The sequence below is a fragment of the Macaca mulatta genome, chromosome 14, assembly GCF_049350105.2.
Source record: "Macaca mulatta isolate MMU2019108-1 chromosome 14, T2T-MMU8v2.0, whole genome shotgun sequence".
Taxonomy (NCBI): Eukaryota; Metazoa; Chordata; class Mammalia; order Primates; family Cercopithecidae; genus Macaca; species Macaca mulatta.
In genome coordinates, this window is record NC_133419.1 from 12,471,044 (window position 1) to 12,484,817 (window position 13,774).

At 53.7% G+C, this 13,774-nt stretch overlaps 1 protein-coding gene across 11 annotated transcripts in view; it reads left to right on the forward strand.

Annotated features, from left to right (window-relative positions):
* SYT7 (synaptotagmin 7) overlaps positions 1 to 13,774 on the forward strand; it is a 65,775-nt gene that overhangs the window by 12,432 nt on the left and 39,569 nt on the right. For all 11 annotated transcript variants that reach the window (XR_013403710.1, XM_028833350.2, XM_028833357.2 and 8 more), the window contains exon 2: positions 12,593 to 12,696. Coding sequence is in view for 10 of the 11 variants with exons in the window: in XM_028833350.2 (XP_028689183.1) it covers positions 12,593 to 12,696 (104 nt within the window). In the remaining variant the exon portion in view is untranslated. The remainder of the gene's footprint in view (positions 1 to 12,592; positions 12,697 to 13,774) is intronic.

The following is a 13,774-nucleotide window of genomic DNA, read 5'->3' on the forward strand; positions in this document are numbered from 1 at the left end:
GTAGGAGGCTGAGCATGATGCTCCCTCCTGGGGAGGCAGGGTGGCTGGAAGGCTAAATGAGATCATGTTTGCAGAGCTCTTAGCACAGTGCTTGGCATACAGTAAGTGCTCAATAAATGATACATATATCTCATTTAGCTATGTCTACTGTAATTAAGGGCTATTATCTTGACTCCCTTGACTCCAGAGAAGCTGTGGTTTTGGGTGCTATCTTCAGGTGGTATTATTTGTTTTGCTTTTTGTTTTTGGAAGGGGGAGAATCTCTACAACCCAGTAAGGTTCATATCAAGCAGTCCCTAGAAACACCAAGCAGATCTGCCTCTCAAAGAGCCCCCCACCTGTAGGGTGGGGAATCAGGAGTGGACTGCAATTACGGCATTCTCCTGCAACCTCACTTTTTCCTGGGGGGGTGTGGGCAAAGTTCTTGTTTGGGTCGGGGAGAGGTGTGGAGCCTGTGCTGGGGGAGGCCTTTGTGTTCATCTTGGCGGAACTGGCCCTGCCACAGAGGAAAGGTTGGTGTTTGTTTAAACAAGCCTTCCCCACCCACCTTGGAGGAGGGAGCAGGAAGTTTTGCTTACCCCAGGTCTGCCCACCTGTGTTGAGCCTGCACTGTGACCCGGGCAGCCCCAAGGCAGCCAGGACGCAGTCAGACAGACTGGAGTGTGCGGGTGTCGGGCAATGCTGCAAGCTCTGAGCGCCAGATTGCCCCGGGAGCGGTGAGAGGGCGGCGGGGGCCGGAGAACCGTCTGCCGCTGCTTCCCCGCCGGCCCAGGCCGCCGCTGGGGACCGTCTGTGCGCCCGCCGGGGTGCAGTGCCCGCGCCAGCCACCAGGAGGCAGTGCGGCGGGCCCCGGGAGGGAATGGGGCGTGGTATTTACCACGTTCGTGGGGCGGCCCTTTTTGTCCTGAGTCAGGACTGGGGTCTTCAGCATCCGAGGACCTAACTCGAGGAAAGGGGGCTCTTGTCGCTGGTTGCTGCCATAGCTTCAGCTGAGGGTTGATCAGGGAGGCACTGGCAGAGGAAGGCGGAATCACTATGCACAGTCTCTCGGATCCTGCTCGCTGGGAGCTGCGCAAAGGGCGACCTGGAAGAGGGCGCAGCCCCAGGACTGACTTCTGTTTCAGCACCAAGGACAAGGAGCCGCGTGGCCGACAGCTGTTTCAGCACCGCGGACAGCTCTCGGGGGCGGGACACTCAATGGCTCCATCCTAATATTTGCCGTGTAAATGATACCCCTGAATATGATAGAACGGCATGTCGTGGAGGGACTCTGAGACCCTGCATTCCAGCCAGGAGGCTTAGGACCAGAGAGTTGAGTGAGTAGCCTAAGGTCACACAACTGGCAAGTGACAGAACGGGATTCAGATCCGCAGTGGTCTCTCTCTGTCCGTCTCTCCTGCCCCTGGATTCCCACTAGTTATCTCTGTCCTGAAGCCTCTCTGGGAGCTTCACATTATGTTGCATCCCCCAAGAGCCCTCGAGCTGGCAAAGATTAAGTGTACTTCCCTCCCCAACCATAAGCCCTGGCCATGGATTTGAATCCCAGGATGGAAGATTTCTAGCCCCGGTGGCCTTCACAGCTCCAAGCCTCAGGTGGGAGGGCATTCGGGCAGGTGGCCCGTGAGGAAGCCTATGACTTGGGGAGATAAAGTTGAGTCATCAGCATGAGGAGCTTTTAAGTGCTCTGAGATTTTCAAATGAAACATAGCATACAGTTCCAACCCCAGCTTCTCTGCAGCGTGTATTATTAATAACAATAAGATGCTGATTTAGGCCAAGGCACAACAATGCATTATTCATAGGAGTAACTAGTGGTCAAGGCCCACACTTAATCATCACATGTCCCTGGTCCTGCCTCTGCTCCACATTCCCGGCGAAGAGGCCCCCCCGCCCCCAGTCTGAACCCCTCCTTTCTTGGACTCCGGATGCTCTGACTGACGTGATCATTTTCACAGCTGCTCAGGTGGCTCATCAGCTTTGGGATCAAGGTGGGTGGGGAGGGTGTCAGGTTCCCAGCTAACTCCTGGCTAGCCACTCTTCAGCCTGGGCTCCCAGTTCAGAGCTGGCACCTGGCCCTTTCCATCCTGAATGGCTTTGGCCCTGAGATTTCTGGGCTTAGCAGCTCTCTGGGGTCTACAGATGGCCAGTCTCCCTTCCCCCTCTTTTGAGGCTGAATACTCAAGCCAGATGCACCAGGCCTCCCTAGGCCAGGAATTGTGGGAGGTAGGAGTGGCTGTGGTGAGGTGAGGTGAGGTGAGGAGGTCACTGAGCAGAAGATACCATCACCTCCATTAAATTCAATAATGCGTGTGAAACCCTCGGTAAACTGTGGAACACTTTATAAACTGCTCTGCACTGTACAGATATGAGCAATTATTACCAAGGCCATGTGTCGACTGGAAGGGAGAGAAGAGGTAGGGAAGGTATGGACAAGGTCCTCATAGCTTACCAGGCCTCGCTCTCTGATGAGGAGTAGGTGTGCTTGTGGATCCCTACATGTCCCCGTCCAATTTCTTGCTGGAACGGCTGCTGGCCCATCCAGATAATCCTTCATTGGCTGTTTACTCACTTGGCACCTCCTCTGAATTCTAAACCGTCTGCATCCAGCCGGCCTCTGCGGCCCCTGCCAGTGCACTCTCCCTAGCTCACTCACACATTATCTGTTTTTATTACAGTCAAGGTTGAGGAAGCTTGCTCGTGCTGAGCCCCTATTTTCAGCTACTTGTAACTTTCCAAAACAATCCCCCTTGGGCTTCCTCTTTTGCTAGCCTAGTTCCCACCCTAGGTGAAGCCCGAGGGGTTGTGGGCACCTCCACAACTTTCCAAAGGACACTCAGAGAATGTCCAGAGGGCATGGGGTGGGGGTAGGTCCAAGGCCCAGCTTTCCTGGGAAATAAGTGCTGGTCGTTCTCCCCTCCTTCTTTTTTCCTTCTCGCCTATCTCAATTTCTTTGTCCTCTTGCAAGAGAAGAGCTGGCCCTGTTCCCAAGGTGGGTGGCCTGGAAGGGGGAGCCTTACAGTGGAAAGAGGTCAGGAAATTCTGCAAGATGGCAAGACCTGGAGCTTTACCTGATTGTCTGGGGTGCAGGGTTTAGCTCACTGGCTTTCTATTCCTTTCTCCCCAACTCTGCCTTTCTGGCTTTCTTGTGTGTGTTGGGTTGAGGGGAGGGAGGGAAGCAGGATAGGCACCAAAAATGTCCCCCTTCCCATGCCCGGATCACCCTGGAGCTGGTAAGCTCTGCCCACTTGTAAATGCCTGCCATCTTCCCCCATTTCCATCTGCTCAGCATGCGCATGAGGGTGCTTCCTATGGAAACCTGTGACTCCAGCTTTCACTGTTTCCCACCTTGAACGTCATCGGGAGCCACCAAAAGATGGGGGTGGGGAAGTGCTGGGGCTTGACGTGTATTGCAGAATCAGGTGGGAGGAGGCAAGCTCAGGATGGGGACGTGCTGGCAGATGTAGCCCCAACCACCCCCAGCAGCATTCTGCTTTATCTCCAGAGTAGTGGTTGCACCCTGATGAGTACCAGAGACAGAGCCCTGGGCAAGTCCTTGGGACACCCCATTTTCCTCCTCTTCCCACTCCTAGACTGTCCAGTGCCAGACACCCAACCCCCAACCTGTCCTGGGATCCTGAGGCCAGCCGAGCCTTTATCTATTGAGGGTGCTTCTCTGAGGCCAATGCCTGGGCCAGTGGAGGGGGAGAAGGAGCCCCAGGACATGTGTATGTGTCAGAGGAGTCTCTGAAGTACCTGGGGTAATTTGGGCATGGCTCTAACTGGTAACATTCTTGGGAGAGTGGGAGCCCTTTCCCTGACTGCTGTTTGTGTCCACTCAGGTTCTTTCTTCTTTTCTGTCTATTCTCAGAGTGTCTTATTTCAAGGCATGGCTCCCCTAGGGTGGAACAAGAGTAACAGCCACAGGGTTTGAGGTCTTATAGACCTCCAATCTAATCCTGGCTTTACCTTTCTTCTGCTGTGTGTTACTGGGCAAGCACTTAACCCTCCTGAGCCTCAGTTTCCTTCTTTGTAAAATGGGCATAAGAGTATTTACCCTCAGAGGGGTGCTGAGGTCTGCGGACATGATTCAATGCCAAGCATATGTTAGTTACTTTGATGAAAGACACTTGGGAAGGAGAGCAGTGGCCTGGGACCTGTGAATGCCTGTAAGAGCCTCCAGGAGCAGAAGCAGTCTAGGTCAGGAGGGCTTGGGGGTGATGGAACAACTCTGGAAGGGCTGGGTGTGGGGAGTGTGCATGTCACCATCTGAGAGTGTGAGCACACATGAATTCTGGGGGAAAGAGCCTGTAGGCACAGATTCCCAGTAGGTCCAGCAGCCTCTCTGCACCTTGACCTAGGCTACATGCTGTGGGAGACCCTGAGCAATTGGGAGACAGGATATTATCCTGTTGCCCCTGCTTGTGGGGGTCAGGTCTATCCCCAAGAAAAGGGGGTTGACAAATGGATCCATTAATTCAAGTTTGGAGAAGGAAGAGATTGCTATGAGTGCCTGTCATTGGGGAGGGCTTCTTGGAGGAGGTGGGCTTGTCTGAGACCTTGAATGATTTCATGAATTTGTTTAGCAATTACTTATCCAACCTCTCCTGTGTACCAGACTTTGGTCTTCAAAGATGAGTGAGCTGGGGGTCTCAATCCTCTAGGTGTGCCCAATTGGGGAAGGACATAGAAAGAGCTAATTATTAACCCAAAATAGTTAATTGTCATAGTTACTAGGGAGGCAGAAAGGACTGTAGGAGGGGAGACCATCTTTGTCTAGTCGCTTTGAAGATAGAGAAGGAAAGGCATTCCAGGAAGAAGGAATAGCCTAGGCAAAGCGTCATAAGTGTGACAAGGGTTGGCCTGCTTGTGGGAAAGAGGAAAGTGTGGCTAGGTTGTACAGTCTAGCACATTATAGAATGCCATCGCATTTGTCAGCTCAAAGGGAGGTCACTGTGGCTGGGTAGGAAAGGATGGGCTCAAGCACCCATTATTCCCCATGCCTTAGTTTCTTTCCCTGTGAAATGGAGATAATAACGGTCCAAGGTTGTGGAGATGGTTCATGGTGCAGTATCTGCCACACTGTGTGCACTCAACTAATGTTAGCTATTATTTGATAGTGACAGCACCCCAGCAGGGAAGGTCAGGGGTTATAATCATCATTTGAAGGTAAAGTGTTCAGGCCCAGCATGGGCCTTGCCCTGGGTAACGTAGTTGGCCAGGGCCAGAGCTGGGGCGTGAACCCAGGTCATCTGCCTCCAAGTCTACAATATATCCCACCTCTCTACCTGAGAAGGACAGACAGAATCTGAGTAGACAAGTGATGGCAAATTCATGGGCAGAGAATTCCAGGCTAGAGGAAGTACGTGAATGCCTAGAGCTCGTGAATGGCGGAGCTGGCTGGGCATCTGCTTGTGGCCACGGCCATGGGTGTGTGTGCATGTGTGCATGGGTGTCTGTGCCAGGGTGAGTCTCTGTGGCTCGTGTCTGTGGCCTGTGTGCATGTGCCCACTGCTCCTGCGGCCCCCCTCCCGTTCCCCTCTGGGCAGCTGGTGAGCTTGCCCTCAGAAAGCCATTCCCTCTCCTGCAGCTCCCCAGGGCATCCCAGCAGCCAGCAGCCCTGTTTGATTCTGTTCATCCATAAATCATGTCTTGCTGAGGAGATGAGAAGGAGTTGGGAGTCAGGGCTGAGCCCTGGTGAGGGACTGGGTTGGGTCGGCAGTTCACACCTGAGGCCCAGCCTGGCTTCCACCTGTCACCCCTGACCCCATGTCCCCATGCCTTAGCCCTCCCTCTTCCATACCATAGGTGCTCACTGATGCTTGCTTTGGTCAAGCCCTGCAGGTCCTGGGAGGGGTCAGTGGTGCACAAAATTGAGTGAGATGTGACCTCTGACCTCTGCCGTCCTGTGGAGAAAACTAGAGTGTATCCAGTCCAGTATTTCATTCAACACCATTGAGTGCCAACTCCGTGCCCCAGATATCTCTAATCCAGGGCACGATGTGATAATGCTATGATAATAGCTAGCATTTAGTGCCTACTTATTCCGTGTCAGGCACTGTGCTGAGTGCCTTGTACATGCTAATTCCTTTAAACCTCACCATAGTCCTATGAGACTATGCTATTATTAACCCTCGTTTACAGATGGGGAAACCAAGGCACACAGCAATTAGGTTACATGGCTTGGAAGAATCAGAGCCAGAATTTGAGCCTGAGCAATCTGACTTCAGAGGCCTGGCACTAATCACTATACTCTAAAAGAAGAATGTAGGCCCAGTATGCTGAGAACTCAGAGGCAGGAGCAATTAATTCCCACTGGGCAGACTAAGGGAGGCTTCCTGGAGGAGGTCTTTTCATCTGGGCCTAAAAAATTCAGGAGTTTGTCAGGCAAAGTTGAACATGCGGAAAGAACAGAAGGGGTCCTGGTGTGTGTGTGTGTGTGTGTGTGTGTGTGTGTGTGTGTGCGCGCGCGCGCGTGCACACACCTGCTTGTAAAAGAGAGCTCTCAACTCATCACTGCAGCCTCTCCCATCTCTTCTCTTCCATCTTATTTGGGTGACAAATGAGATAACATACAAGCATTGAACATTCAACAAATGTTTGCTGAGCACCTCCTGTGTGTCAGACACCGAGCTTGTCGTAGAGGATACTGGAGTGAGCAAAGCAGATACAGCCCCTTTCTTTGTGGACCCTGTAGTGTGGTATGTAGTAGGTGCTTAATAAATAGTAGCACCTATTATTATCTTTGTTCCTGGAGGCCTGGGATTCTTCCTCCTTCAGTCTTTCAATAAGCATTTATTGAGCACCTATTATATGCTCCACCATTGGTGCTGGGAATACAGTGGTGAATAGGAGACCAAGCCCTGCTCTCATGGCACTGAGATGCTAGAAGGGAAGGCTGTGCGTGGGCATTTTGTCCACCCTCAGAGGCAGGCCACTTCCTGGGGTACACAGACCTTACCCTGCGATCTCCTTGGGGGGTGGCCTGGCCAGGGGCATAGGCTGTGCCCACAGGACACAGCAAAGCACACAGGACTCAGTCAGACCCTTCATCCTGAGCTGTAGTCAGCTGATATGCCCACCACAGGCCTGGGCAGAGGGGCAGCAGCCTGCCCCAGCTCATACCTCACTCCCAAGACACGCCCCGCCCCAGCATTGGACCCAGGAGGTCTGGCTCTGCCTATCTCCTGGTTCACCCCGCCTCCCAGGTTTCCTGATGTTGCCTGTCTGCCCTTGTCTATGCTGTGCCTTACCCCCCGGGACCCAGGATGTCTCCTCTGCCCAAGGATAGGTTGTGGCACTCAGCCCTGTCAAAAGGCTGACTAGGGCTGCAATATTTTCTTTCCCCCAGTGTTAATATGCTGACAGTAAGGGGACTTGAAACCATGTATGTCATCTGAGGAGGGGTTAGAGGGCTGGGGTGGCTTTGCCTGGAGAAGACTTGAAGGGGACGTTAGAACTGTCGGCAATGATTTGGAGGCCTGTCATGTGGTAGAGGCAGCCGGCTCGTTCCTGGCAGCTCTGGAGGGCAGGCTCAGGACCAGCAGGGAAGTTTCTAGGGAGACAGATTCAGTTCTGCAAGAGGCACAGCAGCCCTCCCTAACAGTGCCCATCCAGGAAGGACCTGCTTCCTGCCTTCTGCTCCCTGCGGAAGCTCCCTGTCACCAACAGGGCTGCCCATGGGCTTTGTGCATCCCTGGGGCCTGACTTCATGACTTTCAAGGTTCCTTCCAGCTGGAGACACAGTGACTCCATACGCAGGAAATGGTTCACTCTGGCTGGTAGGCAAGAACACGCTTGTACCCCTTGATGGCGACATCTCCCTTAGGATCTCCTTAGGATCTCCTTAGGATATCAGCATGCTGGCCGAGGACATCAAGTCACTTTTATTCACAACATCAGTGCAATTTGCAGTGGCAAGTGTTTGTTTCACCCTGCCTTTGAGGGCTGTCCGAGGGAGGCTGAAGGGTCTGGGGAATCTGTGGGGGCTGCACCAGCTGCCTGGAAGATGACAGCAGCCACCCACACTATAGGGGACCCTGGGGTCACTCATCCAGAGGAGTTCAACTTTCCTTAGCAACACAACCCCTTCTCCAAATGGAATTTTCTGCAAAAACTCAAGAGCACAGAAGGAAACAGTGCTACTGTGACTGAAGAGGGCTTGAGGGATCACAGCCTTATCGGCTCAGCCTCCACTCCCCAGAGCCCCAGAGAGACTCCAGGCAACCCTAGGGGTTCCAAAGAGTGCACCTTGAAAACTAACTATGTACCTCTGTAGTTGGTGTGATGTCAAAGCAACGAGTATAGAATCCGAGTCGGACTGCCTCAGTTCAAACCCTGGCTTTGAACTTGGACATGGTATTTGACCTCTCTGTTCCTCAGTTTCACCTCTGTAAAATGGGGATGACTCATAATGCTTATCTCTGTTGTCGCTGTGACTGCATGTGGAGCACCTGGAATACCTGGCTTGTCCTCTGAGGGGGAAGGGTCAGGGTCAGCTCTTCCCCAGATGAAAGCACTGATATCCAAGAGTTGAGTGTCTTGCCTGCCACACGGCCGGTTAGCAGCTGGACTAGGGTCTCAGCCTAGTTCTCCTAGACCCCAAGCCTAGGGCTCATTCTGCCATGCCCACAGAATGCTAATTGCTTAAGATGGGTGTTCTTTTGGGTTTCTGGGGGCCTTTCAGAGTGTGCCCACTGGACTCTGGGATTGATAGGCTTCTGTCCCTAGGGACTCTCTGACCTGAGGATTGAGGATTAGTTTTTGAGAAGGATCCTGTTTGACAAAAAAAGGAGGGAGCTCCAGGAAGGTGACCCCTTAGAGAATTCCCTGTGGCAAAGAGGTATATGGGGGAGGGTGAAGTGTGGAGAGGGCACCAGAGCAGAGGAGCCTACCTGGAGTGTGGCCATGACCTCCAGCTGCTTCCTACTGTAGCTACCAGATCATGAGCTTGTGAAACACCCCTCTGATCCCATCCTTCCCCTGCTCAAAAGCCTACCATGGCTCCCGTGGTCTACAGAACAAAACAAGCCCCTCAGCTGGATAGACGAGCCCCTTCCCCATCAGGCCCTCCTTTCCTTCCAGGCTGGTCTCCCTGAATTCACTCCCCATACCCTAAGTCCGGCTCCTCAACAATGTGCCTAACACTTTTCCCACCTCCACACCTTTTCCTCTGCGTGGACTATCCTACTTTCGCCTCACTTCCATCTTCAGACTACGCCAAACACCACCTCCTCAGGGTGTCCTTCCCAGATAGCTCACTTGTCCCGCAAGATTGATAAAGTCCTCATTTGTGCTCTCAGGGCCCTTTGTTTATGCCTGAGATAAAACAAACACCAACAACCATACTAATGGTACCCATCCATTGAGTGCTAACAGCAACCCTGTGGGAGACACTGAGTGGTTAAGATACTTGTCCAAAGTCACACAGCTGTTAAGAGGTAGAGGTGTGGCTGGGCGCAGTGGCTCATGCCTGTAATCCCAGTACTTTCGGAGGCCGAGGCGGGTGGATCACCTGAGGTCAGGAGTTCAAGACCAGCCTGGCCAACGTGGTGAAATCCCTTATCTACTAAAAATACAAAAAATTAGCCGGACGTGGTGGCGGGTGCCTGTTATCCCAGCTATTCGGGAGGCTGAGGCAGGAGAATCGCTTGAACCCTGGAGGTGGAGGTTGCAGTGAGCTGAGATCACGCCATTGCACTCCAGCCTGGGTGAAAAGAGCAGAACTCCGTCTCAACAAAAAGAGGCTAGGTGGTACTCACACTTGGGTCTTTTTCTCACGTCTTTTGGAGTCTGGGGCCCGCTGGCTGGGTGTCCTGCGTTTGATGGTTCTAGAGCACCTCGCATGCTAGGAGATAACTTTTTTTTTTTTTTGAGACAGACTCTCGCTCTATTGCCCAGGCTGGAGTGCAGTGGGGCAATCTCAGCTCACTGCAAACTCCGCCTCCTGGGTTCACGCCATTCTCCTGCCTCAGCCTCCTGAGTAGCTGGGACTACAGGCGCCTGCCACAGTGCCCGGCTAATTTTTTTTTTTTAATTTTTATTTTTAGTAGATACGGGGTTTCACCATGTTAGCCAGGATGGTCTTGATCTCCTGACCTCGTGATCCACCCGCCTCGGCCTCCCAAAGTGCTGGGATCACAGGCGTGAGCTACCATGCCCAGCCGAGATAACTCAATTCTAACTTGTCTTCCCCATTGGAGTGGTAGTTCCTTGTGGGCAGGGCCTGTCCCCCCACAAACACATACCCTCATAATTTGTGTGTGTGTGTATGTGTGTGTGTGTGTGTATATATATATATATATATTTTTTTTTTTTTTTTTTTTTTGAGACAGAGTCTTGTTCTGTTGCCCAGGCTGGAGTGCTGTGGTGCAATCTGGGCTCACTAAAACCTCCGCCCCCCTCCAATCCCCATGGCAGAGTTCAAGCTAAGCGATTCTCATGCCTCAGCCTCCTAAGCAGCTGGGACTACAGGCACACATCACCACGCCCAGCTAATTTTTTGTATTTTTAGTAGAGATGGGGTTTCACCATGTTGGCCTCAAATTCCTGACCTTGAGTGATCTGCCTGCCTCTGGTTCCCAAAGTGCTGGGATTACAGGCATGAGCCACCATGCCCACTCATAATATATTCTTAATAGATAGTTGCCGAGGAAAGCTCGGCGTAAGAATGGAGTTTACTTTATTTCAAAGTGAGTTAAACAAAGGAAAGTGTGGGCTCACTTGCTTTTAGCCCACATAGCTCCCCTAGCCCTTCCAGTGGGGCTGGGCGGGTTCCATGGGGAGAGCTGGGAAACAGATCTCATGTCCAGAAGGCACCTTTGCCCATCCCTTCCCTGGAGGCCTGGCCATGGGCCATGGGGCTGTGATGGAGTGCCCTGCGCCTATTCTCCCTCAGAAGCTTGGAGATCAAAGTCCTAGTTCTCCTATTTGACCTGAGAACTTTGACAAATGTGGCCCCTCCAGGCTTGCAGAGCTGTGCTCCTCAGCCCAGGAGAGGGAGGGGCAGGACCTTGGTGTCTGCAGGTTGTCCAGGTCAGAGCTTATGGGTGCCCTGGGCCCTGAGGTTGAAAGTGAACTGGGTGCAGGGGCTTCCGGGGGGTTGAGGCTGTAGACTTGGTACAGGAGGAGACTGGATTTGCCTGGCAGGTGGACAGGTGGGAGCCTCACAAGGGTGGCCTTTCCCCACAGCTAGGAGGCTCAGGAAGTCAGGAAGGGAGAGGTGGGGCCCAAAGAGGGTTCTAGTAGAGCAGGTAGAGAAGGGACTGCCCAGGGTGCTGGAGTGGAGGAGGGAGGGAGCCCAGAGGCCCCTGAGAGTTGATGAGAGTCATCCCTGAGGGTGACTGCTGGGCCCTCCTCCACCAGGCTGCATGGCCAAGTAAGAGAGACTGGGAGAGGAAGAAAGGCAGAAGCTAAAACCGCAGGAACCAGGACCAGACAGATATCGTCAACTCTTAATTACTATGATCACTGGCACCAAAAAGCCCACGCAGGCTCCTCTGTAAATAAACAGCATCTCCTTGGCTTTAGGACGCATCCTAGCACACACAACAGATTTATAGCGCATGTGTGATCTATGCGGGTCTCCACTCACTGTCCCACATGAGAATTTTTCCTCCAGGCTTTTGCCTTCCTTTCATTTGGTTTGGGCTAATGTTTACAATCACCCGTGAGGAGGGTGGGGGAGGAGGTCTGATCTGCATTTACAGAGGAAGAAACTAAGTGCTTCTGTGACTGGTGGAAGCCACACAGCCTGGGAAGGGGTGGGATTCAGACAGAGGCCTGAGATTTTCCTCCCAGGACAGGTCTCATCTTTGGCAAGGGTGTCAAGGTTTCCACTCCTGAGGTTTATGGCCCCTTGGCCCTTGGGATGAGAGCATTTAGGAATTACAGATGGGCTGCAGCCATGGTGTTGCGGGGGGGTGGGAGCTCGGGGGATAGGGATGTGCAGAGGCCAGTGGGTGGGCTTCCAGACCAAAGAAAGCTGGGCTAAAGGGGGCAACAGCTGGTCAGAGGGTTCCAGAGATTCCTTTGACTACACATATGGCTGGTGAATCTTGGGAAACAAGACGATCGGCTAGTGCCCATGAGGCAGATGCCCTCAAAGGGGCTGTCAGAGCTAATAAGGACCCTTTGGACAAATTTGACTGGAGTTTCGACTCAGAGTGTGTGTGTTGTCAGGGTAGCGACTGGAAGAGTGCTGTGTGAAAAGGCCATCCAGGAGCAGTGGCCTGTGGAGGGATTTGATGGACAGATGAAGTCTGGCTGAGCTGAGGAGCACATTTGGCCCTCCTTTGAGGGTTTCAAGTTTGGAGGATGGCACAGATCCCATGGACTCACACAGGGTCCATGCAGGGAGAGACAGAGAAAGATGCCAACTGGCACAGTTTCCCCATTTTACAGATGAGAAAACTGAGGCACACAGAGAGAAACTACCCAAGTTCATCAAGCAAGGCAGAACTGGGAGTAGAACCTGGGTTCAGAGCTCCCGGTGAAGGGGCCAGATGGAAGGGTAGGGTGGTTGTTCTGGAGGGCTCTGGGCTGAGGGAGGGTGGCCTTGGCCAATGAGGGTCTGACCTGTACCTGTCCTCCCCAGGGGCGCCCTCGCGCGACGTCCTGCTGGTCTCTGCCATCATCACCGTCAGCCTTAGCGTCACTGTCGTCCTCTGCGGCCTCTGCCACTGGTGTCAGCGCAAACTGGTGAGGCTCCTGAGGGCCCCCCTTGGAGGGCAGTGCCTGGCCCTGCACACTGCCCCCCCACAATTACAGGCTCGGGAATTTTCCTAAGGGTGCACACAGGTGACTCACCTGTCCACATAGTCAGGGGCACTTCCATAGAAATTCAGACCACATGCACACGCATGCATGCACACACACCCTGCGTTTACCGGAGTCTCGGCCCTATACTTTTGTGTATATGCCCAAAGCCATGTATTTAGGGACACATTCAGGGACAGACTTAGGACTCACAGGCATTCGCACGCGAGCAGCTACACACACACACACACACACACACACACACACACACACACACACACACACACGCCCTGCCTTCCGCATAAAGCACCGCAGGCACACACGTGCAGACTGAGAATCGAGCCCCCAGTCTAAGCGCTGCGCCCCCTCCCCTCCGCCCGCTCCCCCAATGGGCGTAGCCGAGCCGGAGGCCAATGCGGTGGCGCCGCCCGCCCCACCCCCTGCACATCCATCCTGGCTCTCGGGTTTGTACAAGCACAAACGGCTCCTTTTCATTTTTAACAAGGGCTGGGGAATTAACGAGCAGGATTAGTCCATCAATAAGTAAAGAGACCATCAGGAGGGACATTCATCCCCCGAGGGCGCCGGTAGGGGGAGCGGGGCTGAGCCGCCCGCCCTGCATCGCGCCACCCCACCCCGCCCCGCCCCGCCCCGCCCGCAGCTCCCCGGGCTTCTGCTTCGCAAGACCCCGACTCCCGTCCCCCTTCCTGCCGCCCGGCCCAGAAGTGTGGTGGGGCTTTGGGGGCAGCAGGGGGCAGAGGAGCAACGGTGGGTCCAGGGTGTCCGAGGTGCGACGCCTTTGGCGGGGTGAGGTGAAAGAGGGTCACTGGCAAGCGCCCCCAATGGTGGGAGTGGGGGCAGGGCGCCACCTCTGGGAACCCCATTCTCTTCCTGCGCAGTCACAGAGGGGCCTTAAGGACAAGGGGGGAGCGCTGTGGCTGTGGGCACTGGGTGGGTAGAGGCTTCATGCCCCACTCCTCTGGAGGAAGAAAAGGGGCAGATACCCCTGGGAAAGGGTTTT